The sequence below is a fragment of the Trachemys scripta genome, chromosome 5 (genome assembly GCF_013100865.1).
Source record: "Trachemys scripta elegans isolate TJP31775 chromosome 5, CAS_Tse_1.0, whole genome shotgun sequence".
NCBI classification, from domain to species: Eukaryota; Metazoa; Chordata; order Testudines; family Emydidae; genus Trachemys; species Trachemys scripta.
In genome coordinates, this window is record NC_048302.1 from 57,234,176 (window position 1) to 57,259,842 (window position 25,667).

Below are 25,667 nucleotides of genomic sequence, written 5' to 3' on the forward strand. Positions count from 1 at the left end.
GAGGCAGTGGAAGTTGCCTCAGAAAAAGCAGGTAGCCTGAGGGTACAAGATAAAGTAGGCCTCCACTAATATTCTGTTTATTATAGTAATGCCCAGAAGCCTAAGTGAGGATCAATGTCCCTCTGCATAAATACATATGATGATACCTGCCCCAGAGAGCTTAATATCTAAGAACTATTAATTACCCATCATTTTAAATTAAACCTGAACCATTCCCCAACATTCCCAGAGTCACAATCCTCTTTGGGCTGAGCAGGCACAACTCTGATTGAACTCTCAGGGAGTTGCACTTGCTTACCTCAGGGGCTGAATGTGATGTTAAATCACTAAGTTGCGCTGGTTCACCGCTGAACATCTGTTTTATGATCAATTTACACCCAAAATTTAACTTACACAATCATCTGTGCCGGGAGCCTTCACTCTCAACTACTAATCACTGTTACAATGTTTCCCATTCACAGTTAAGTACATGCAAGATGAGCAGAGAAAAACAATAAGTGAAAAATAACAAGAACGCTGCGCTACTTCATCCTGCCCTGGTCCATCATGTAAAACTGATGTATGCGGCAGTATAAAAATCCAAGTGCCACAGAGGAAGCTGGGCCTATAAAGACACTTGAAGCATAGCTGACCTTATACAGACACTGAAGATTTTAAAAGAAGGAAGCAGCATTAAGAAAATGCTAAATGTTAGGCAACTACAGAGCAAAATAACCAGAAGCTCTGAAACTACGACTGCAAATGCAGAGAATTACAATTAACTGGAGGGAACAGTGCCCTGCCCGCTCCTTTACCTGCCATGATTGCCTGGCTGCTCCCAAGTGTTTGAAGAATAAGCTGAAGCTCTCTGACTGCTGCAGCTGCCTCTTCCCCAGAGCTCATATCAGGCTCCATGACAACCTCCATGAGGCCAACACCTACCAGAAAGAGACAGGAATGAGATTCCCAGCAGTAGCTTTTGATCTTGACATATTAAAGTGCAACAAGCTAAACACATGACAGCACTTGGGTTTGTTTGAGAAAACTGGGAAGCCATGTTTTATTTAATAACTGTCAAAATGGGGTATCTGCAGGATTGTTACATAAACTATTTTTGGTTTTATTTTTAAGATTTAACTTAAAGGCATTTCCACACACTCCCCCCTTTGATGACATAGGAAACAAATGGAAAAATTATTCATCTTTCCTCTGAGAAAACTCCTACGAACAGTCCACCTGATTTCCCAATTTCCCAATTTCATTTTCTCATTACATTCAGGTAATTTAATGCAATCACAGTTTTCTTACAGCTTCCTAGAGTAAAGGTATTAGTCAACATTTGCAAGTGTGGGGCCTAAAGTTAAGCATCTAAATCCATAGTTAGGCGCATAACTAAATGTTTCGATTTTCAGCAGTGATGAGCACCTGCAGCCCTCAACTTCACTGGCAGCTCACCATCTCTGAAAGTCAGGCCAGGTATTTACGCCACCTAACTACACATTTAGGTACATGGATTTGTTGGTCAGCATTTGATTTATACAATAGACATTTTAGAGCTTTATGGAGAAAGAGATTGTTTTTATAAAAGCTAAAAATTAAAAGCCACTTCTGACTCAAGCACTGACATCCCACTCTGCCGTCTGTGCATTTCTGCCATGTTGCTTCATTCAGAGTCTGCACTTTTTAAACAACACTTACAGCTGCAGGAGCATAAGTGGCTCCTCTGTCCCTCTGAATACCCCCTTGACATGTTAAAGGTCTTATTTGTACGTTGGCTGGCAGACAGGTTTGAGAAACTGAGCCACTAGCCTTCTGACTGGCCAGTGCCACTTTGTCATCAGCAAACAGGCCAGAAAAGATGAACATTAGCCAGATATGGAATTTTTTTTTTTTTTTTACACATTTAAGTCTCATTTAAAAATGTTTATTGAAAGCAACAAACCAGATCCCACCCCACCCCAGCACTGCCACTCCAATTAGTTTTAAATATTCAGCCCATACATAAAAAGACTGAGGGGATAAGAAAGTGATTCAAGCCTACCAGCCCTGTTCAAATCAATGAGAGTCTGGCTCCTTATGTCATCATGAAGACTCTTTCCGCTGTCTTGTTCCAACTGGATCTGCTTGATCCTCACAGTCCTGGTTACCATCTGGTTCTTTTTTCCCCCTACACAGAGGCTGTATGAAAGACTCCCATTCACAGCAACAGGAAGTCTCTGCTGAGTGATTTGATAGCCAGCCTGCATACAGAATCAGGTCTGTGTTCAGAATTGTCATTACATGAACAATAATTTTAATTCTTGTCCCAAGATGGACTGGCCTACTCAGGCCCAACCCCCTCAGCCAGGCCCCTTGGCCCCACATGCCAGCCCCCCCTTCCACGAATAGCTGGGACTGTCACTCCTACTCTGGCCAGAGCTCTATTGCTGTTGGTGAAAATCAGAAAAAGTAGAAAAGCCTGATTTCCACTAAAATCACCATTTGGTCACTCAGGATACAGGTAGAGACAGTGACCCCTCACACAGAAGCCTGTGGCAAGGGAACAGTCAGTCTGGACACAGGGGTGAGTCTAGCCAGGGCACCCTTATCCATGTCCCTCACTCTGGCTGGGCCCCTCGCTCTCCCCCACTGGCCAGAACCCTATTGATCTGGGTGAAAATCAAAAAACTGGGGAAGTTTTAGTGGAAAATCAGTCTTTTCTGATTTTCACCAAAATCAACAGTGTTTGGACCTGACTAGCAGGGGAGAGGGGCCCAGCTGTAGTGAAGGGGAAAGGGCCAAGCTGGGTGTACAACTTGGCCTACATAAGCAGTGAAGTGTGCAAACTTCTAGTTGTAAGTACGCTTGGTAGTACAGTATTAGAGTTTTAATCAATAAACATCAATTTCACTGTATGCACACAAACTGATGAAAAAATATTTCTACCAATGATAATCAACTTTTCAGATAGGCCGGAGAACTTATTAGAGTTTGATTTCAGGATATTTACTTTGTATATTTTGACATGTGATATTGTCAATTTGTGTTTTTAACAGCGATAAAGCTTTAGCTTTTTGAATCTCAACATCTAGTCATTAAATATCTATTGTCTGACACCCCCCATAATTTCATGCAGCTGTGAAAATGTAACTAGATAAAAACAAAACAAATGCTTAAAAATAAACATTGATATTATCCATCAAAACTATAAAAAATAAAAATTGAATTCTGCCAAACCTAGTTTTAAGCACTATAATAAAAATGAGACAATTGACTCCATTCTATAGGCTCAATATAATCTATGCACATAGCTTTTCCAGCCTCCCTCAGCTTCTCATTAAAGTGATTTTTTTAAAAAGCCTCAAATGGTGTGTGACAATAAATAACAAGAATCCCAATTCCCATCCGAAGCCCCATTTTCTGGAGTAACAATAATCCCATTGTCAAAAGACCCTAAGAGCAGGATTTATTTTATCTATTCCATTCAGCTCATTAGCTTAAACTCTGTATCTTGTTATAGGGCTCCAGAGAAGACTGCCGTATTACAAAATGCAGGCTGGGCATTTTACAGTCAGTGCTCAACACTATAAATGCCAGCTGCTAGAAGATCCGGAGTTCTCTGTGTTTAAAGCTAATACAGTGTGTCAGGTATCTTCTTGACCCAAATTTTCCTAATTATTTGACTAGAAGATGCTGTAATATAAGCCGTTAGGTAGTGGCAGAACACAGTGCCTATGTACTACATATGCTACCTGAAGATGCATCTTCCCATTGCGCTCTCTTTCAAAACAGATGGACTAATTTTTACTCGGCTTCATTCTTTTCTGTTCGTTTTTTATTGGTGGAGCGATCACCACCAGGAAAGTCTGAACATTCTTTAATGTAGGAGCAGAACCACCTACAATTTAAAGGTGACCGGCAATTGGGTTTGTGATTTCTTTTTTCTTCTTCTTCATGATGCATAAAGCCAGTTTGAAAAGCTGGGAGTTGCTTCTTTTGTTTCTTCTTTTTTCTCCTGCTTGTTTAGAATTTCAGCTATTGTTAACTTACTGTTTTTTATCAGGAAGACTATTGATAATGACTGCAGAACTAGGAGTGTATTGACGACCAAAGTAACTATCTATCTAGGTACTTATACGTCCTCCATCACTATAGTATGGAGGGCCCAGATCCACACAGGTACGTAGGTGTTTAAGTCCCAGTTTTAGGCTCCACTGCAATCCACAAAACTTTTGTTCCACTGCTGCCTAACCCTCTAGGTGCCTAAATTCACTTGGTACCTATGTTCTCAGGGTAAAGTTACCTAGACACCTACGTTGCTGCCTCAGGGTAGGCACAATGCTGCCTCCCTCTTAGGCATCCAAATGCCTATCTCCTGCCTAGTCCCAGAGCTATCCGTGAACCCAGGGAAGACAGATGTTCGCCCGCCTACCTTGCCTGGAGGGCCCAATATGGGAAGTGTGCTCGATGGCTGCCTACCAGATGGGGTCCCATGCAACATCAGGCACCAACGGCACCCACTTTACAACTTTTAGCCCAATGGTTAGAGCACTCATCTCAGATGTGGGAAACCCAGGTTCAATTCACCCCTCTGCCTGAGGGAGGAGAAAGGATTTGAACAGGGATCTCCTACCTCTCAAGAGAGTGCTCTAACCTCTGAGATATGGGATATTCTGTGGGGCTCCCTCAACCTCTCCTGTTGCAGCTGTATCATTATGTATAAAAAATTAAATAGTAATTGAAGCATGGGGACTGGTCCCTAGGTCTGCCTCCTCCCACATGGGCGCCCTAACTACCAGGCTACATAGAGAGCGACAGTGAGACTGACTATCTGGCCCTGAGACTCTTTAAGCATCGCAACATCTAAGTTACTTTGTGGATTGGGGCTCAAGTGCCTCACAAATATTAATGACTTTATCCTCAACAACCCTGCAAGCAAGGTAGGGAAGCATTATGCCAATTTCATAGATAGGGAACTGAGGCACAGAGATAACTTGCCCAAGGACAAAGAGGACATTTCTAGCAGAGATGGAAATTGAACCCAGATCTCCTGGGTCCCAGCTATGCATTAACCATGATATCATCTTTCTTCCAAGGACATCAAATGAGGGGGGAAATGGAATTTTATTCAAAAATTCTATGTTTTATGTTCTTAAAAAAATCTCAAATGCCTGAACAAACAGTTGGGAGAAAAAAATCTTTGATTAAAGTTTCAACACCTTTACACATTGATCTATGGCCTGAAGAACACTCCCTCCCCTAATTCTCTGGACCTCCAAAGGACACCTTCAAGAAAAACTGGGAAAATAAGATTTGATATTCCTGATTTTTCTTGGGTAAAACACAAGCAGGACAAAGCATTTAAGTCTTCTTTATTCAAAAAAAGCAAAGTGAAGCAAATCCATTGTTTTCCCCTTTACAGGCCACTTTTATGTTCAACAACATCCAGAACAAATATATGGAGGGAAAGGCCATCTTTAAAGTTAGAACTGTGACTTTGTTAAAACAAAAATAAGGTCCTTGCGCTCTGCTGTACGCTGTCAAAAAGGTAAAACCAGACTCTCAACTAATTTCCTATTCTTACTTGACTTTGTCAAGTGCAGTGAAGTGCAGCTCACTTCCAAAGACAGTTTATTCCAAATATGAAAGCAATCCACAGGATCCAAACCTATTACTGCATGTGGCAAAGGCACATTTATTAAGTTCATTCAAGATCCTGGCAAAGATTAGAATGTTTGAAAAGCAAATGTGATATTTATAGGTCCTTAAATTTAAAAGCAAAAACAAAAAACAGATGCTATGATGTTTATACTATTGTAATGTGTGTTTGCTACACATTCATTTTAAAAGAGGGGCTATTATCAGACTGGTTTGCTTTTACCCTAACAGACAATTAGTGCTAATACTAGGAATGGAGAAAGTACGGGCACAGCAGCTCCATCTCCCAATTCAATTACATAAAGCCATTGGAATCGTGAGGCTAAGCAAGGAGTCAGCAATCAGGGCAATCATATTCAATCAGTGAGCACTAGGGTATAGCTATCTATTCATCAGGGCTTGGCGCAGCATCCTGTTAGTTTGGGCAGAACACTGATTGAAAACATAAAAAGCATCTCTTTGCTACCGCCAGCCCTACTCCAGACTCATCCTTTTCTACAGCTATAGAGGGACCAACCATAATGCATACTTACAGGCAGATCTGCATAGAAATAGTGTTTTCTGTCAAACAAGGACTTCTTGTTTATGCTGCAGTTCAGTGCAAGGCCTGTCATCACTGCTGCTTCTACACATCTCCTGTTGAGAGCCTAAAGAAACATGACATACAATTTTACTCAGACATTCACTATATAACAAATGCTTCTCCCACATGCTGCCTTATACAGAGCGTATATTCAATTTTGCTTGCCTTCAGTAGGCATTATCTCTGTTTTCTTGCGTGGGTAGCTCATATTCATCATCAGTCTGGCAGCAGCTACAAATCTGCAAAGTTTTATATGGAAAATATAACCATACAGTTGTTTTTGTTGTATGCTGCATGAGAAGCCACATAGTGTTTTGGATTGCTTCTTTTGCAAACATAACCAGTACTCTTGACACCCCCAAACCTTCACAGGTTATGTCTACACAGCAAAGAAAAACCCACAGCTGGCCTGCGCTAGCTGACTTGGGCTCATGCTCTTTCATTGGATAGACTTCCGGGCTCAGGCTGGAGCCTGGACTCTAGGCCCTGCAGGGTAGGAGGGTCATAAGAATAGCCATACTGGGTCAGCCCAAAGGTCCATCTACCCAGTATCCTGTCTTCCAACAGTGGCCAATGCCAGGTGCCCCAGAGGGAATGAACAGGGTAATCATCAAGTGATCCATCCCCTGTCACCCATTCCCAGCTTCTGGCAAACAGAGCCTAGGGACACCATCCCTGCCATCCTGGCTAATAGCCATTGATGGACCTATCCTCCATGAATTTATCTAGTTCTTTTTTGAACCCTGCTATAGTCTTGGCTTTCACAATATCCTCTGGCGAAGAGTTCCACAGGTTGACTGTGCGTTGCATGAAGAAATACTTCCTTTTGTTTGTTTTCAACCTGCTAACTATTAATTTAATTTGGTGACCCCTAGTTCTTGAGTTATAAGATGGAGTAAATAACACTTCCTTATTTACTTTCTCCACACCAGTCATGATTTTATAGACCTCTATCATATCCCCCCCCTTACTCAGCTCTTTTCTAAACTGAAAAGTCCCAGTCTTATTAATCTCTCCTCATATGGCAGCCACATCGGCACGCAGTATTCAAGATGTGGGCGTACCATGGATTTATATAGAGGCAATATGATATTTTCTGTCTCATTATCTATCCCTTTCTTAATGATTCCCAACATTATGTTCGCTTTTATTGACTGCCGTTGCACATTGAGTGGATGTTTTCAGAAAACTCCAAACCTCTTTCTTGAGTGGTAACAGCTAATTTAGACACCATCATTTTATATGTGTAGTTGAGATTATGTTTTCCAATGTGCATTACTTTGCATTCATCAACACTGAATTTCATCTGCCATTTTGCTGTCCAGTCACCCAGTTTTGAGAGATCCTTTTGTAGCTCTTCGCAGTCTGCCTGTGACTTAACTATCTTGAGTAGTTTTGTATCATCTGAAAATTTTGCCACCTCCGTTTACCCCTTTTTCCAGATCATTTATGAATATGTTGAATAGGGCTGGTCCCAATACAGACCCCTGGGGGACACCACTATTTACCTCTCACAATTCTGACCATTTATTCCTACCCTTTGTTTCCTATCTTTTAGCCAGTTAACAATCCATGAGAGGACCTTCCCTCTTATCCCATGACAGCTTACTATGCTTAAGAGCCTTTGGTAAGGGACCTTGTCAAAGGCTTTCTGAAAATCTAAGTACACTATATCCACTGGATCCCCCTTGTCCACATGCTTGTTGACTCCCTCAAAGAATTCTAGCAGATTGGTGAGGCATGATTTCCCTTTACAAAAAACTATGTTGACTCTTCCCAACAAATTATGTTCATCTATGTGTCTGACAATTTTGTTCTTTACTATAGTTTCAACCAACGTATCTCAGGTATATCATTGGTTCCATGGTGCAGTTGTTCAGAAATTCCTCCTCAAGGTGTCCCATGAAAAGTTTGGCATATTGGGAAGCCATCCTATTCCCATGGTTTGGGCAAAGTGCATGTTGAATGTAAAATTGTTATGGGTGAGGATGAAATGGATGAGTCTGGTGATGTGTTTGGAGTGGATCTCTGCCAGTTGTCCATTGTCTTGTAGATATATGAGGCAGGCAGCGATGCAGTCATTGAGAGGGATGTTGATGTATAGGGGGGTGACATCCATGGTGATAAGGATGGTGTTCTGAGGGAAGTTGTTAATGTTGTGAAGTTTCTGGAGTAAATCAGTGTGTCCTGGAGGAAGCTGGCCCTTTGTGTGGTGAGTGGTTTGAGGATGGTTTCTGAGTCCTGATATTCCTTCAGTAAAAGTGCCAAGGCCAGATATGATAGGTCTGCTTGGGTTCCCTTGTTTGTGCATCTTGGGTAGCTTGTAAAAGATCGCTGGGATAGTTTCATGGGGGATGAGGTTGTGGAGTTTCTCTTGGAGTTGTTTGGGGAAGGATTTGATATCCTTAAATCCTGGTGAATTATGATGCGGGGTCTTTGAGTTCTCTGTAATAGGTGGTGTCGGAGAGTTGTCGGTTATCCTTATTTACGTAGTCATCACAGTTGATAATTATGATGGCACCCCTTTTGTCCGCTAGTTTAATCTCTATATGGCGGTTGGATTTCATGGATTGTATAGCTGTTCTCTCAGCAATGGAGAGATTGCGGTTGTGTGATGTTTGTTCAAGATTTCACAGTCAATATTTTTCTTCAAGCCATCAATGTAATAATGATCAAGAGTGTGGGTTCATCCGCTGTCGGGTGTCCAGTGAGCTCATTCTTTTTTCTTATGCCTGTCAGTGGGGACATGGTAGTTGTGGGTGATGATGTCATTGCTGTGAAAGAATTCTTGAGGTGGAGTTGGCGAAAGAATTCTTCTAGTTCGCGACATGTTAGTATAGTATCAGGTTCAGAGGTGGGGCTGAAGTTCAGTCCCTTGGAGAGTAGAGATAATCAGCTCCAGTAAAGGGCATTCTTGATAAACTGATGTTGTCGTGGTTTTGTGTAGTGTCCATGTGGTGGGTCCTGGTGCCCTGGCTTATCCTGGATGTGAAGTTCTGTGGGTAGTGGAGTTGTTGTAGTTGGTTATACTTTTGTTTTTATACTGGATGGCTGTCATCACAGGTTGTTTGTTTGTTTTAAGTTGTTTTGCGTTTCTTGCATGATATCCAGGTACTTGATGGGGATAACATCCAAAAGAAATTTTTCCCAAAACCCCTCTTCTGGCCTTCAAAACAACCCCCTAACCTCATCAAGTTCATTATCAAAAGCAAGCTCCCCACAGACCAGAACATACCAACTCGAAGTGGCACCAGACCCCGACAGAACAACAGCTGCAAAACCTGCAGACATATATCCACTGCTATAATGATCAATACTCCTCCACAACACATTTTTTAAGACCCATGGGTTCTACACATGCTTATCACAAATGTGGGTGTACCTCATTCAGTGCATTAAATGTCCCAATAACAACTATGTGCGTGAAACCAGACAATCACTAGGATCTTGAATGAATCACACAGAAAAATGAAAGACAAAAACATCAAATAACCCATGGGCAAACACTTTTCACAAAGTGATCACTTTCCGTCTGATCTCTCAGTCCTCGTCCTCAAAAGAAACTTGCAGGACACTATCAAAAGACAAGCCTGAAGGTTAACTGCATGTCTTTTCTAGACACTAAAAATCACGGTCCTAATAAAGACACTGGATTTATGGCTTATTATAACAATCTGTAACTCACTAACCCCCCTTCTCTCCGCCCCCCTCCACTCCCCTTTTGTCCTATAACTGCCGGGGTGGTAACAGGACCACTTTACCTTGAATGGCCTCTTAGAATGTGTGTTAACTACTTATGCTAAACCTTGTGTTTAGCTGTGACATTCTGAGTATCTTTCACAGACCAGAGATCTGTGTAGATCAAAAGTTTCTCTTTTTCACCAACAGAAGTTGGTCCAATAAAAGATATTACCTCACCCACCTTCTCTCTCTTTTAAGTTGTTTAAGATAAGTTCTATTTTTAAAAATTTGTTCAGGTTAATTTAATAATTGATTTAACTAATTCAAATCAACCAATCTGAAAGAAACAATCAAACTTATCTTAATATAACTTTGAAGTGCTTAAATTTTCAGTGCTTTCAAATAGGCACAGTATTGTCTCCATCCTACTCTGCATCATAAAGCTGTCAAGATGGCAACTTCCAGTAGGATTGTTAAAGAGACAGTGTCAAGACAAAAATCATTTAAGTACTGAAATTCCCTTACCTATGTTACAGATACCATCACAAGTGATAAAAATGGAGACATCTTTACAAGTAATACTTATTTTTTGCTATTTATGTAATCATTTGCTTTTTGTATTTACCAGATTGAACCATGAAAACAGATTAACAAGTTTTCCTTTTATTCCTATAGTTAATTTTTTGCCAATTTCACTTTAAGGTTATTATATATTGCATAATGATACAATCTTTATATGGCAAACACGGCAAGTTAGTTTTAAAAATATGTTCCCGACTGAATTCACTTTTAAATTTCAGTAAAAACATTTCTATTGGTCTTGAGTCTCACAAAAGATTATTTTGATGAAGCTTAAACTTCAGGTCAAATTTGACCTCACCATGTCCTTCAAATTATTATTTTCATTATATATCAGACACTCAAAAAAAGGTAAAATCACACTGATGCTGTATGGCATATGTGAGACACTTTATGATATTATTGATACCAATATTATAAAATTGCAATGAATCTGACCAGATATGCAGTGTAAGATATCTGTGAAAATGTTATGATTTGCCAAGTATGATAATCTTGTTTACAGGTTTGTATCATCTTTGTGTTGTGAATTATATATTTTTGATTTATCTGAATTTCGAACTTGTACTGTGCTTCTGGGTGACATCCCAAGACAAAAGGGCACCAGCACTATCTAGCTTGCTTGATGGCCTATCAAAGGCAATCAGCTATACAAAGAAACTGTGGAACGAAGCCCGGGGCTACATCTGAGTCAGCCGGATGCGTAGGGACATGCTGCCTATGAACAGGGGACTCCAAGGTTTTTCCAGGCCTATGTGATTAGGGAGAGGATGTACAAGCCACATGGCAAAGGCTATAAAAGGCAGCTGCATCATCTTCATTTGGTTTTCAATCCTGCTCCTCACCTCTGGAGCAACTTTTCTACAAATTAAAGCTCTGAACAAAGGACTGAATGACTATCCAAGCTTTGGATGTGTTCCAGAGGGACTCTCAAACCAACAAACTCTAAGAACCTGATATATGGACTTTAAATCTCTGTATGTATCTGACTGCTTTACCATTTAACAAATCTCTTCTTGTTCTTTTTTTTTTTAAATAATAAACATTTAGTTTTAGATATTGAGGAATTGGCTGGCAGAGTATTGACCTGGGGATCAGAAGAACATTTTGTATAGTGAGCAGAATTTTAAAATAACTCCTCACCTTACTGGATCTATTTGCTAATTAGGAGCCGGAGAACTGGAATGGAGGGAGCTGTATGATTTCTTTTTTCAGCTTCTTGATAACCAATGTGTGGTATCAGGAGCACAGTTCATGACTAGTTGGTGAGTCTTTAACTTTAGTGTGAACCACCAGTTTTTGGAGAATCTGCTGTCCTTTTACAGCCTGCTCTGACCCTAGCATTTTCAGTGAAGGCTACCCTAGGTATCCCGGGTCTCTCACACAACATTTAAATTGGACATAGTAGTTAGGATCTCACTACATTGGAGTTTTACTAATAGAACAAAATAAACTTCCTCTTTCCCTCCCCCCAAAAAGAAACCTCACAGATTTGTTTTTGGGTTGCCTCTTTAGCAATTGAGAAATCAAAGCTCTACTACAATGGGATACAACTCCTTAATATAATTAAAAGAATAAAAACTTTTTTTTTTTTTTTTTCCAAAAGAAGAAGAAAAGGAATTACATGTTTATGGCACTTAACCAGAGTACTATTACGTCCTTATTGCAACTACATGCTTCTGGCTTGGATACATTGTCTGCTGAGTCTTATTTTAGTTATAAAAGTTTTGTTTTTTGTTTTTTTCTGGGGGGGGGAGGAAAGGAAATAAAGCACAGTGTTAATGGGATAAGAATAATTTCCAATTTGAATGCTGACCAGCAGCAAAACGGGCTCAATTAGTCCTCAATGCCAGAGAGAAACCTACTGTATAATGTTCAAGTACTTATTTGTTTTAATATCATAATTATAGTTTCTTACACAAAAGTTCCTACTTTCAGCAATTAGTATTTTATGTTCCAGACAATAGACAGCATTTATTACTATACAGAAAGCTTGTATTTTATCACAATTTTAGTCTGACCACTGAATCTTAAAAAAACAAAACAAAAAACCCATGAAATTTCAAATTCCCCAGGCAACTTTCCCTCCCTCCCTCCATGGCCTGTGGCTTTATCTCCTTATTGTGTGATCCTGTTAGATCCCACAAGCTAAGCAGGGCTGTATAGGTCAATAGTTGAATAGGAGACCTCCAAAAAATGCTCAAGTGCTGCACAAAGTGGGATTGGTGACTTAAGGTGACACTCTACCCTCTAGGTAAATATTAAATGAAGGCCCAGAATTGTGCTTCCAGAGCTGTTCTTTTTGGAAATGAGATGTAAAACCAGTGTCACTGCTACTTGTAGCCATTACAAATCCTATGACGCTCTTTGCATGTGCACCACCAGTGTGCTAACCTAAGTGTCCGGACTATATTTTTACTCATTTAACAACTAACTTTCACCACCTAACTACCCACCTAATTTTAAGCAAAATACAGTATTCTTCACTTCCTAACAATTGAATAATGCTGGTGTGCTTATTTCATTGTCAAGTGAAGTGATCCTATCTATGTATTCGCTACCTCAAAAGGGTGATGAGGCTTAATTACTCACTTTTCTTCTGCCTGGGCTGCAGTTTTATCATCTAAGTTCTGCACCTGAGTAACTCAGATGGTTAGGAAAACTACTATGTCTCCTCAGAATATGCACAGCTTTTAGAATAATCTATAATGATAAACATCAATTTTGTGTGTGAAAGCTTCCCTTACTAATGACCCAGACTAAGTTCCCCAGCTTATTTACGTATTATGATGTTATTAACTTGACAGCTTTGACTAGCACTGAGGATTTAAATTATTGGCTTGAACTGACAAGCTGCCAGTCTGAAATGCTTGCATAGTGCTGGTTTTGAGAGAAAGATATGGAACTGCTGGAATAGATCTGGACAAAACCCAGCATCTACAAAGAATTCTAAACATTTTCATCTTCCTAACATCTGTCATGGATATTTATTTCTAGGGAATTCCTAAAAAGTTCTCTCATAAAAGAAATGTAAATTGTTTGTATTGGAAAACCATGAAAGGACTCAATGATGGCATCAATATCATCCTCCCTCCACCCCTCCCAGCTACATTATCTTGCTAGCGGTACCATGGTAACTGAGAGCCAATGAAATAAAATAACCACCTTGCGAAGATCTATTTGTATAGAAACTAGTCTACTCCTTTCACTCTACTCCTTCCACTGCTGGAGAAGATGTAAAGATTCTTTGCATGACCTTATCTTTAGGTGCAAGATCAGTTTAGACAGAACCCCGCTTTTAAGTCTATCTGAGATAGCACCTTCAACAGCATAAACATCTACTAGCACCAGTGCTGGCAATCTAATCACGGTTTAACTTACTTTTTCCTCCCCCCCCGCTTTTTTTTTTTTTTTTTTTTTTTTTTTTTTTTTTAAGACTTGAAGATGTTTATCGATGGACTGACTAAAATTAGTTAGCTTTTAGCTAAAAACCTAAATTTCCATATTCAATAACCAATCACTTTTGTACAGTAAGAAAGCAGGTATTCTCCATAGATTGCTAAAGAATATAAAATAAATGTGAATGACAAAGATGTGACTCACCTACTCCTTTCCCTGGAGAAAGCATCTGCTTGCTTTCCCTACAATCCTTTTGTCAACACATTTTAATTAATTAATTATTTGTATTATAATCACACGTAGGGGCCCCAAGTCATAAAACAGGGCCCACTGCATTAAGTGCTATACAAACACAGAACAAGAAGACAGTTCCTGCCCTAAAGATCTTACAGTCTTTTACTTCTAGGCCATGGATCCTCACACATTTTCATATGGTACACCACATCTTAATAAGCAACAGAGGGCCCTGTGGCACCTTTAAGACTAACAGAAGTATTGGGAGCATAAGCTTTCGTGGGTAAGAACCTCACTTCTTCAGATGCAAGTAATGGAAATCTCCAGAGGCAGGTATAAATCAGTATGGAGATAACGAGGTTAGTTCAATCAGGGAGGGTGAGGTGCTCTGCTAGCAGTTGAGGTGTGAACACCAAGGGAGGAGAAACTGCTTCGGTAGTTGGATAGCCATTCACAGTCTTTGTTTAATCCTGATCTGATGGTGTCAAATTTGCAAATGAACTGGAGCTCAGCAGTTTCTCTTTGGAGTCTGGTCCTAAAGTTTTTTTGCTGTAAGATGGCTACCTTTACATCTGCTATTGTGTGGCCAGGGAGGTTGAAGTGTTTTCCTACAGGTTTTTGTATATTGCCATTCCTGATATCTGACTTGTGTCCATTTATCCTCTTGCGTAGTGACTGTCCAGTTTGGCCAATGTACATAGTAGAGGGGTATTGCTGGCACATGATGGCATATATAACATTGGTGGACATGCAGGTGAATGAGCGGGTGATGATGTAGCTGATCTGGTTAGGTCCTGTGATGGTGTTGCTGGTGTAGATATGTGGGCAGAGTTGGCATCGAGGTTTGTTGCATGGGTTGGTTCCTGAGTTAGAGTTGTTATGGTGCGGTACGTGGTTGCTGGTGAGAATATGCTTAAGGTTGGCGGGTTGTCTGTGGGCGAGGACTGGCCTGCCTCCCAAGGTCTGTGAAAGTGAGGGATCATTGTCCAGGATGGGTTGTAAATCACTGATGATGCATTGGAGAGGTTTAAGCTGAGGACTGTAGGTGATGGCCAGTGGAGTTCTGTTGGTTTCTTTTTTGGGCCTGTCTTGTAGTAGGAGGCTTCTGGGTACACGTCTGGCTCTGTTGATTTGTTTCTTTATTTCCTTGTGTGGGTATCGTAGTTTTGAGAATGCTTGGTGAAGATCTTGTAGGTGTTGGTCTCTGTCTGAGGGGTTGGAGCAGATGCGATTGTACCTCAGTGCTTGGCTGTAGACGATGGATCGTGTGGTGTGTCCGGGGTGGAAGCTGGAGGCATGAAGGTAGGCGTAGCGGTTAGTGGGTTTTCGGTATAGGGTGGCGTTAACGTGGCCATCGCTTATTTGTACAGTGGTGTCTAGGAAGTGGACCTCCCGTGTAGATTGGTCCAGGCTGAGATTGATGGGGGGGTGGAAGCTGTTGAAATCATGGTGGAATTCTTCCAGGGTCTCCTTCCCATGAGTCCAGATGATGAAGATGTCATCAATGTAGCGTAGGTAGAGAAGGGGCGTGAGTGGACAAGAGCTGAGGAAGCGTTGTTCCAAGTCAGTCATAAAAATGTTGGCATATTGTGGGGCCATGCGGGTGCCCATAGCAGTGCCACTGGTCTGGAGGTATATATTGTCACCAAATTTGAAATAATTGTGCGTGAGGATAAAGTCACAGAGCTCAGCAATAAGTTGTGCTGTGTCATCATCAGGGATACTGTTCCTGATAGTTTGTATTCCATCTGTGTGTGGGATGTTTGTGTAGAGAGCCTCTACATCCATGGTGGCTAGAATGGTGTTTTCTGGGAGGTCACCAATACATTGTAGTTTTCTCAGGAAATCTGTGGTGTCACGGAGATAGCTGGGAGTGCTGGTGGCATAGGGTCTGAGTAGGGAGTCCACATATCCAGACAGTCCTTCAGTGAGAGTGCCAATGCCCGAGATGATGGGGCGTCCAGGATTTCCAGGTTTATGGATCTTGGGTAGTAGATAGAATAACCCCAGTCGGGGCTCTAAGGGTATGTTGATTTGTTCCTGTGTTAGTGTAGGGAGTGTCCTGAGTAGATGGTGCAGTTTCTTAGGCCAGGCCTACACTAACCCCCTAATTCGAACTAAGGTACGCAACTTCAGCTACGTGAATAACGTAGCTGAAGTTCGAAGTACCTTAGTTCGAACTTACCTCGGTCCACACGTGGCAGGCAGGTTCCCCGTCGACTCCGCGGTACTCCTCTCGTCTAGCTGGAGTACCGCAGTCGACGGCGAGCACTTCCGGGTTCGACTTATCTCATCCAGACAAGACGCGATAACTCGAACCCAGAAGTTCGATCGCTTGCTGCCGAACTACCGGGTAAGTGTAGACCTACCCTTAGTGTATTCCTCAGTGGGATCTGAGGAAAGTGGCCTGTAGAATTTGGTATTGGAGAGTCGTCTGGCAGCCTCTTTCTGGTAGTCAGACCTGTTCATGATGACAACAGCACCTCCTTTATCAGCCTCTTTGATGATAATGTCAGGGTGGTTTCTGAGGCTGTGGATGGCATTGCGTTATGCACGACTTAGGTTCTGAGGCAAGCGATGTTGTTTTTCCACAGTTTCTGCCTGTGCACGTCGGCGGAAGCATTCTATGTATAGGTCCAGACTGTCATTTCGACCCTCAGGAGGAGTCCATGTGGAGTTGTTCTTCCTGTGTTGTTGGTGGGAGGGTATCTGTGTATCAGTGCGCTGTTCAGTGTTATCTTGAAAGTATTCTTTGAGTCGGAAACAGCGAAAGTAGGCTTCCAGATCACCGCAGAACTGTATCATGTGTCTTCACATCTTAATAGTGTCTCATCACATCTTAATAGTATCTCTCAGGAAACCTTCTCTGCCATTTATGATCATGCAGACCACCTCCCTCCCATTCAAAAAACACACCAACAATCCCATGGCAACCACACACAATGTATTTAGTTTATTTTTAGCTTCTTTAAATGCAACTTAGCAGCTGGAAACAAAGAGGACGCAGTACAATTTGACCACCCATTCACCTCTCTGAAAACCACCAAGTACTCCATGAACCACAGCTTAAGAACCTCTATCCCACAATAGTTAGACCAACGGTTCTCAACTCACAGCTGTATGCAGCCCAATTAGCACACAGCTGTGGCCCAGCTGTGTGCTAAAGGCTGCCGGGCTACCTGGCCACCCAGTATGGCACTGGGGGTCCAGGGGCTACTGGTTGGCCCCATGGGGGCAGGGCTCCGGGGGCTGCAGGCCAGGTCCGGGTCGGGGCTGCTGTACGGGGAGTCGGGGGGCTGGGGGAGGGGAGCTGTGGTTCTCAACCTGCGGCCCAGGTAATACATAATCAATAAGTTGAGAACCACTGAGCTAGACATATAATTTTCAATTTAAGATATTTTATGTCACTCTGGTTTCTATTTGCTTCCACTAATACATTCAGCCCTATCATTAGTGCTGTGTTGAAAGTACTAACTTGCTCTGATATATGCTTCTTTGAAATGCATTAATAATTTAAACTTTAAAATTATTACTCTCCAATCTATTTCGTTTTAATGTAATTGTGAATATTAGCTCTGCAATTGCAGACAAATGTTTACACAGTGACCTCTTCCTTTGTGTCTTCCCACCATCTAGAAGGCAATAACTATTTTGTGTTTATAATTGTTTAGAATGTGTAATATGAGAGATGATGGGCTAAGCATAACACCAAAGTCAACAGACTAATTCCTATTGACTTCAGCGGGAGCAGGATCAGACTCTGTCATTATAGAGACACAGCAATCATTCCAGAAGAGGACCCAAACCTGCAATTCATTGGGTCTGCGCAGATTTCACCATTGTGGTCTCTTACCAGAAGGAAACTTCTAAAGGACAATGTTAGGCTAATCAGACATTCAGAGATATAGAATATTGGAACATGAGATTTCCCCCACTTTTTGCAATACCCGATAGTCTAGAAACTTCAGATTTATTTTATTCCACAGTTTGGAACAAGATCTATGGCACAGGATACACCTGCATGCACAACTTTGGAATTTTGAACCGCTGAATACTATTAGGTCCCACTGTACATTTTGCACTTTGCCTAGCAGAGTTAAGAACTTCACTGGAGCACCACTACTCTAGCAAAGTTTGAGAGACATCCAATCACTCAGATTCAAAGAATCTATAAACTCTGCTGGCACAACCTGAGAAATCCATAAGATCCATCAGCCAAATCACTCAGGGTCATGTAGGCTACGCTCTGTTGATGCGGCCTTTTGAGCAGGGCTTTGGAGCAGAGCCCAGAGCTGGATCGCGGAGCAGCTCCGGAGCAGTGTAGTTGCAGGTTTTTGCCTGGAGCTGGAGCACAGCTCCAAAGGCCTGCTTTTGAGACTGTAAATTCCAGTCTGGTTCAAAAAGAAGAACAGGAGTACTTGTGGCACCTTAGAGACTAACAAATTTATTAGAGCATAAGCTTTCGTGGACTACAGCCCACTTCTTCGGATGCATATAGAATGGAACATATAATGAGGAGATATATATACACACATACAGAGAGCATAAACAGGTGGGAGTTGTCTTACCAACTCTGAGAGGCCAATTAATTAAGAGAAAAAAAACTTTTGAAGTGATAATCAAGCTAGCCCAGTACAGACAGTTTGATAAGAAGTAAACCCCGATGCCAACTCTGTCCACATATCTATTCAAGTGACATCATCATAGGACCTAATCACAACAGCCATACCATCAGGGGCTCGTTCACCTGCACATCTACCAATGTGATATATGCCATCATGTGCCAGCAATGCCCCTCTGCCATGTACATTGGCCAAACCGGACAGTCTCTACGCAAAAGAATTAATGGACACAAATCTGACATCAGGAATCAAAATACTCAAAAACCAGTGGGAGAACACTTTAACCTGTCTGGTCATTCAGTGACAGACCTGCGGGTGGCTATATTACAACAGAAAAACTTCAAAAACAGACTCCAACGAGAGACTGCTGAGCTAGAATTGATATGCAAACTAGACACAATCAACTCTGGTTTGAATAAGGACTGGGAATGGCTGAGCCATTACAAACATTGAATCTATCTCCCCTTTTAAGTATTCTCACATTTCTTATCAAACTGTCTGTACTGGGCTAGCTTGATTATCACTTCAAAAGTTTTTTTTCTCTTAATTAATTGGCCTCTCAGAGTTGGTAAGACAACTCCCACCTGTTTATGCTCTCTGTATGTGTGTATATATATCTCCTCAATATATGTTCCACTCTATATGCATCCGAAGAAGTGGGCTGTAGTCCACGAAAGCTTATGCTCTAATAAATTTGTTAGTCTCTAAGGTGCCACAAGTACTCCTGTTCTTTTTTTTTCCGGATACAGACTAACACGGCTGCTACTCTGAAGTCTGGTTCAAGGCTGTTATAAATTCCAACCGGTACAGTAACAGGTTTGAATAACAGTTTCATTGTAAAAAAGGAATCATCATGGAGCAGATGTGTTTCTATGGGATCCTGCAGGGATCAGTCCTTGGCGCTATACTATTTAACACTTTTAATCAGTGACCCAGAAGAAAAAAAAAATCATCACTGATAAGTTTGCAGATGAGACCAAAAATGAGGGAGTGGTAAATAATGAAGAGGACAGGTCACTGATACAGAGCAGTTTGGATCATTTGGTAAGTAAGGTGCAAGCAAACAACATACATTTTAATCCAGCTAAGTGTCAATATATACATGCTGTAGAAAAGTATGTACGCCATACCTACAGGACAGGGACTATCCTGGGAAGCAGTGACTTTGAAAAATTTTTGGGGTCATGGTGAACAATAAGCTGAACATGAGCTCCCAGTGTGATGCTGTGGCCAAAAGGGCTAACGTGATCCTGGGATATATAAACAGGGAAATCTCTGTTTGTGTAGGAAGAGAGAGGATATTTTACCTCTGTATTTGGCACTAGTGCAACTGTTGCTGGAATACTGTATCCAGTTCGGAAGTAATGAACGCGCTCTTGGCAGACGTGCCAAGTCTTGGTGAAATCGATCAAAAAACAAACAAAAAAACCGAGACTCTGAGAAATTCTTTACTAAAAGATAAAAATGATAAAAGTTGGTTTTTGGAACATTAGAACAAAGCCTGCAACAAGAAAAGCCAGACAGGTCATGAAAGAAATGGACAAATATAACCCCCAAATCCTTGGAATAAGTGAATGTCGATAGCCAGGAGCTGAGAAAAGGCGATTCAAAAATCAAAACAAAACCATAATACATTCAGGGAAGCAATATAGTTACCACACAGAGGTAGTAGCAAAACAGAAAAATCTCTTACAAAGCGGTAGCCAATTAATAGCTTCCAGATAAACATGAAAATTACAAATATACGTTACATATCAACAGACGACTACCATGACAAGATCTAAGATCAATTCTACAATGGTTTACAAACTCTGACTGACAATATTGCCAAGCATGACATCTGCTTAGTAATACCAAGGTTGGGGATGACAACAACAGAGTGGAGAAAGCAATGAGGCAAGTGTGACCTTGGGCCCCAGAATGAGAACGATGTCAGATTGGTAGAACTGTGGCAGGCATCAGGACTCACCTGATGAAACACTAGTCACGCACATAGATATCCATATTGTAACTTGGACAGAATCCCACAGAACCAATCTGACCTTTTATGTACTGGAAAGAACTTTAGATCAACTCTCCAAGATGGGAGCTGTGTCAGAAGTGATCACAGGTTGTGTGTCACAAGACTGAAGATCACACTTAAAACAACAACAGAACAAGCATAGAGAAAACTGACAGCTAAAGTCTAACAGACAAGACATTACATCAGCAATTTTGAATGGAACTGAAAAACCCATTTCAGATGTTATAAGCCTTAAAACCATCACAAGAAATCTACTGACATGTCGTGGTTCTTTCTGCCTGATAGTATAATAGATGCCGCAATGCCTGTCGTTTATTTCCAGACAAGCAAACCTAAAGTCTGGATATGTGAGGATACATGGAACTGTGTGCAAGAAAGGAAACAAGCCAAAGCAAAACATCAATCCTCAAAAACACCTTCAGAAAAAGCAGCAGCCAAAAAGAAAGGATAAAGTAGCAAAGAGCAACATGGAGGAAATACGTGAATAAAGACGCTGAAGCAGTTACTGAAAGAGGCACTAGTAAAACATCACATTTTAAAAGAATCAACAAGATTCTGACTGGCAAGTTTACACCAGCTGGAGAGCCCGTTAAGGTTGAACAAAGAGCTTAACAACAGAAAAAAAACAGAGCCATGGGCAGAGCACTCCCAAGAGGTGATAAACAGGCCAACACCACAAGGAATTATTGATATTAACAAAGAAATCAAACACCCAGAACTAGACATTGTAATATTTCACATCACAAACAAGGAGAGAAAAATGCAATTAAAAAGTTAAAACCTGGGAAAGCTGGCAGGTGTAGACCAAGTCACCAGGGAAATGTTCAAAGCTTGTAATGACGAGACTATCAATAAAATTACTGAATATTTCAAAACAGTACACGACCAGGAAAGGTTTCCAGAAGAATCAAAAATAATGGCAGTATAGTCAAAATACCAAAGAAAGGTGATCTAAGCAACTGCAGTAACTGGCAAGACATTACATTTCTTGCAGTGATAGACAAAGTTTTCCACAGTATCATCTTAAGCAGAATAAAATAGCAGATAAGGCAAAGCTAAAGGAATATCAGGCTGAATTTTGACCTGGAAGATCATGTGTAAACCAGATTTTCACCCTATGACTAATCACTGGAGACGGCAGTGAATGGCAAAAGCCTGCATCATAAACTTAAGAGATTTTGAGAAAGCATTTGACAGCCTCCATCACAATTCACTCTGGAACATCTTGAAGTGTTATGATATGCCAACAAAAATTATTAAAATCTTCAAGGCCTTGTATCAGGGTGCAGTATGTACAATTCAAGTAAATGCAGACTTGAGAGAATGGTTTAACAGCTAGGGATGCCAAAGATGAGTTCTCTCACCTTTGCTGCTTGGCATTATCACTGACTTTATTGTGAGAAAATAATAGATGGATACAACACAGGCATTGCATGGCTTAACAGTGGTACACGAGAAGATCTAATTTTTGCTGTCATCATAGCTCTTCTAAGTCACAGTTCAAGCTAAATGCAAGCAAAGATCAAAAGACTGTCTGGCATCACAAGAAAGATGGGGTTAATAATCAATTATGAAAACACAAATGTAATGAGAACCTCAGACACGTCCAACACAAGCATTACATTAGAAGACAAAAGATTACAACAGGTGAGTCAATTCACATATATTTGCAGTAACGTGAAAGCCAATGAGGATTTCAAGAAGGAAATAATGTCACGAATTGGCAAGGTGGCAGCTGCATTCATCACCTTAAACCAGATTCACCAGCGGCAGCTTAAACAAAAAAATCTGCAACTTAAGGACCAAACTATGAAGCTTTAATGCCAATGTTATTTCTACCTTAAATATGGATGTGAAAGCTGGAAAATCCACAAAAGGTATAGACAGATGTCTAAATGCCTGTGAATGCAAATGCCTCAGGAAAATACTAGGTATAAAATGGAAAAAAAATTAAAACAAGTGCCTGAGATTTATCAGAATCGAACAACTTCTTTACCTCTGAAGTTATCCAGAAAAAAAAAAAATGATGGAAATATCTGGGACATGTAATATGGATGAAGCCAGAGCCTCTGCCATAATAAACATGCCATTTGGAAGCTGGAGAAACATGTAAAAGAGGCTGACCAAAAAATCCCTCCGTTGAACAATACTTACAGAAGGAAAACTTATACCATCTAACACTGAGAACGTGCAAAGAGTAGCACAGGATAGACAGGGATGGCAAAGCCATTTTCATGTCCAAAGTGACATCCGAAGGCATGGGAAGGATGCAGATAAATTCGAGACATCCAGGGTGAGATTTTCAGAAGTGCTCAGCAGTGATGTAACTCTGTTCCCACTGAAGACAACAGGAATTTATGTTGACTTCAATGGGAGCAGAGATAAGCCATCACTGAGTGCTTTTGAAAATCCTCTCTTCATAAATATCTGAAATCTTTATCATTTTAAAAACCCATATAAATAGTACAAAAATACAGTTCATACTGTAGATACATTGAAAATACATTAGGAGCTTTTAGTTATTTTTAAATGGTCGACAGTCTAGAAACACATAGCTATGGTTAAAGCTCATGTTCAATTTGTGTTCTTTTCCCCCTTGACTATTTAAATCCTGAATTATATCTCAGTGTTTTTGTCTGTTAAGGAGAAGAAGAATGACTTCACTGTGCAGAGAAACTGATGAGACTAAGAGAAAGCATACATCAACTTCCTATGATTAACAACAAAAATTGGGTAAATGCAGGCGTTTTAAATGTGTAGAAGCACCTGTAACGGAAAAATGCATAGTTGCTTTTAGTTGGAAATTGTTGTCTGGAAACCTCAGCCACTGTGGGGAAAAGTGGCATAGCTTTTAAACAGACATTCCATTTTATTTCTAAGGGTACATCTACACTACAGCGGGGAGTCGATTTAAGATACGCAAATTCAGCTACGTGAATAGCGTAGCTGAATTCGACGTATTACAGCCGACTTACCCCGTTGTGAGGACGGCGGCAAAATCGACTTCTGCCGCTTTTTGTCGGCGGCGCTTACTACCACCTCCGCTGGTGGAGTTAGAGCGCCGATTCGGGGATCGATTGTCGCGTCCCGATGGGACGCGATAAATCGATCCCCGAGAGGTCGATTTCTACCCGCCGATTCAGGCGGGTAGTATAGACCAGGCCTAAGACTAAAGCTATCATTTATTCAGGCACCTCTCAAGTAATCCTGAGATGAGTTTTCATTCCCTTTCTATAGACCTGATTTCAGCTCCCATAAAATAAAGACTTCCAACTTCAATGGTAGATCAATCAGGCCTTAAATTAGGTCACCTTCATAGCTCATAAACAGAGCTTTAAAACAAGCTATGGTATATGTGACATGTCATGTGCCACGCTGCTTTTCTATGGCAGGGGTCTATAATGGCTGCTGTTTATGCCCCCAACTCCCTCTTTGTACTCGGTCCTCTAAAGACAACAGGCCACAATTCATCTGGGGCTTTAATAGGGCCAATTTCATAAAGCTGAAAACAATTATGAGCCAAATCAGCTGGGAGGAAGAATTTAATCAGAAAAATGTGAATGATATTTTGGAATAATTTAAGAACATCTACTAGATGTCCAAAAAGCCATAATCTAGGAAAAAGACTGTGCGGGTTAAAAATAATTACCACCATCTGGTTTAGAGGGTAAGTGAAAGCAGCTGTAAACAAAAATGTGTATATAATTGGAAGAAAGGGGAAGTTGATACTAATTACTACAAATCAGAAGTTAGGAATCGTAGAAAATTGATAATGGAAGCCAAAGGACACAAGGAAAAATCTATGGCCACAAGAGTTAAAGACAATAAGGGGTTTAAAAATACATTAGGAACCAAAAGAATCTTGACAATTGTATTAGCCCATACTAAATGGAAATGGTGGAATTATCAGTATTAAAGAAAAGGTAAAGGTGTTCAATAAATATTTCTGTACTGTATTTGGGTGAAAACAGGTAAATATAGTCTCATCAGATGGTGATAACACTCTTTCCATTCTACTAGTATCTTTGAAGGATGTTGAACAGAAACTACTGTAGTCAGACAGTTTTAAATCAGCAGGTCCAGATAACTTGCAACCAAGAGTTTTAAAAGATCTGGCTGAGGAAATTGCTGGACCATCAACATTGATTTTCAATAAGTCTTGGAGCACTGGGAAAATTCCAGAAAACTGAAAAGAAGCTAATGTGCCATTTTTAAAAACTGGTAAATGGGATGACCCGGGTAATTATAGGCCTGTCATGCCAACATCAAATCCAGGCAAGATAACGGAGCAGCTGATACAGTTTAATAAAGAACTAAAGGAGGGTAATGTAATTAATGCAAATCAACATGGGTTTATGGAAAATAGATCCTGTCAAACTAACTTGATATCCTTTTTGATGAGATTATAAGTTGATATAGGTAATAAAGTTGATGTAATAGACAGACTTCTGTAAGGTGTTTGACTTGATATCACACAACATTTTGATCACAAAACTAGAATGATACAAAATTAACATGGCACACATTAAATGCATTAAAAACTTGCTATCTGATCCATCTGAAAATGAAGCTAGACACATTCTGACTGGAAATAAGGTGTAAATTTTTAATGGTGAGAGTAATTAATCATTGGAAAAATTTAACAAGGGTCATGGTGGATTCCTTATCACTGCTAATTTTTAAATCAAGATTGGATGTTTTTCTAAAAGATATGCACTAGGAATTATTTGGGGGAAGTTCTAAGGTCTGTGTTGCACAGGGGGTCAGACAAGATGATCATAATGGTCCCTTCCGGCCATACAATCTACAAACCTGAGACCCCACACCTGGCAGCTGTAGGATCTTGGGGGAGGGGGGGAGGGGGGAAGGTCACTAACACTAAGACAATGCTTAGGGTAGAGTTTATTTCATCCAAAGAAAAGTAAAACTC

At 40.7% G+C, this 25,667-nt stretch overlaps 1 protein-coding gene across 1 annotated transcript in view; it reads right to left on the reverse strand.

Moving 5' to 3' along the window:
- The window catches only part of GATB (glutamyl-tRNA amidotransferase subunit B), a 54,526-nt gene that overhangs the window by 20,197 nt on the left and 8,662 nt on the right, over window positions 1-25,667 (reverse strand). The window contains exons 3-5 of the mRNA XM_034770701.1: window positions 6,150-6,263; window positions 2,021-2,219; window positions 795-917 (exon numbers count right to left, since the gene is read on the reverse strand). Of these exons, the coding sequence (XP_034626592.1) occupies window positions 795-917; window positions 2,021-2,219; window positions 6,150-6,263 (436 nt within the window). The remainder of the gene's footprint in view (window positions 1-794; window positions 918-2,020; window positions 2,220-6,149; window positions 6,264-25,667) is intronic.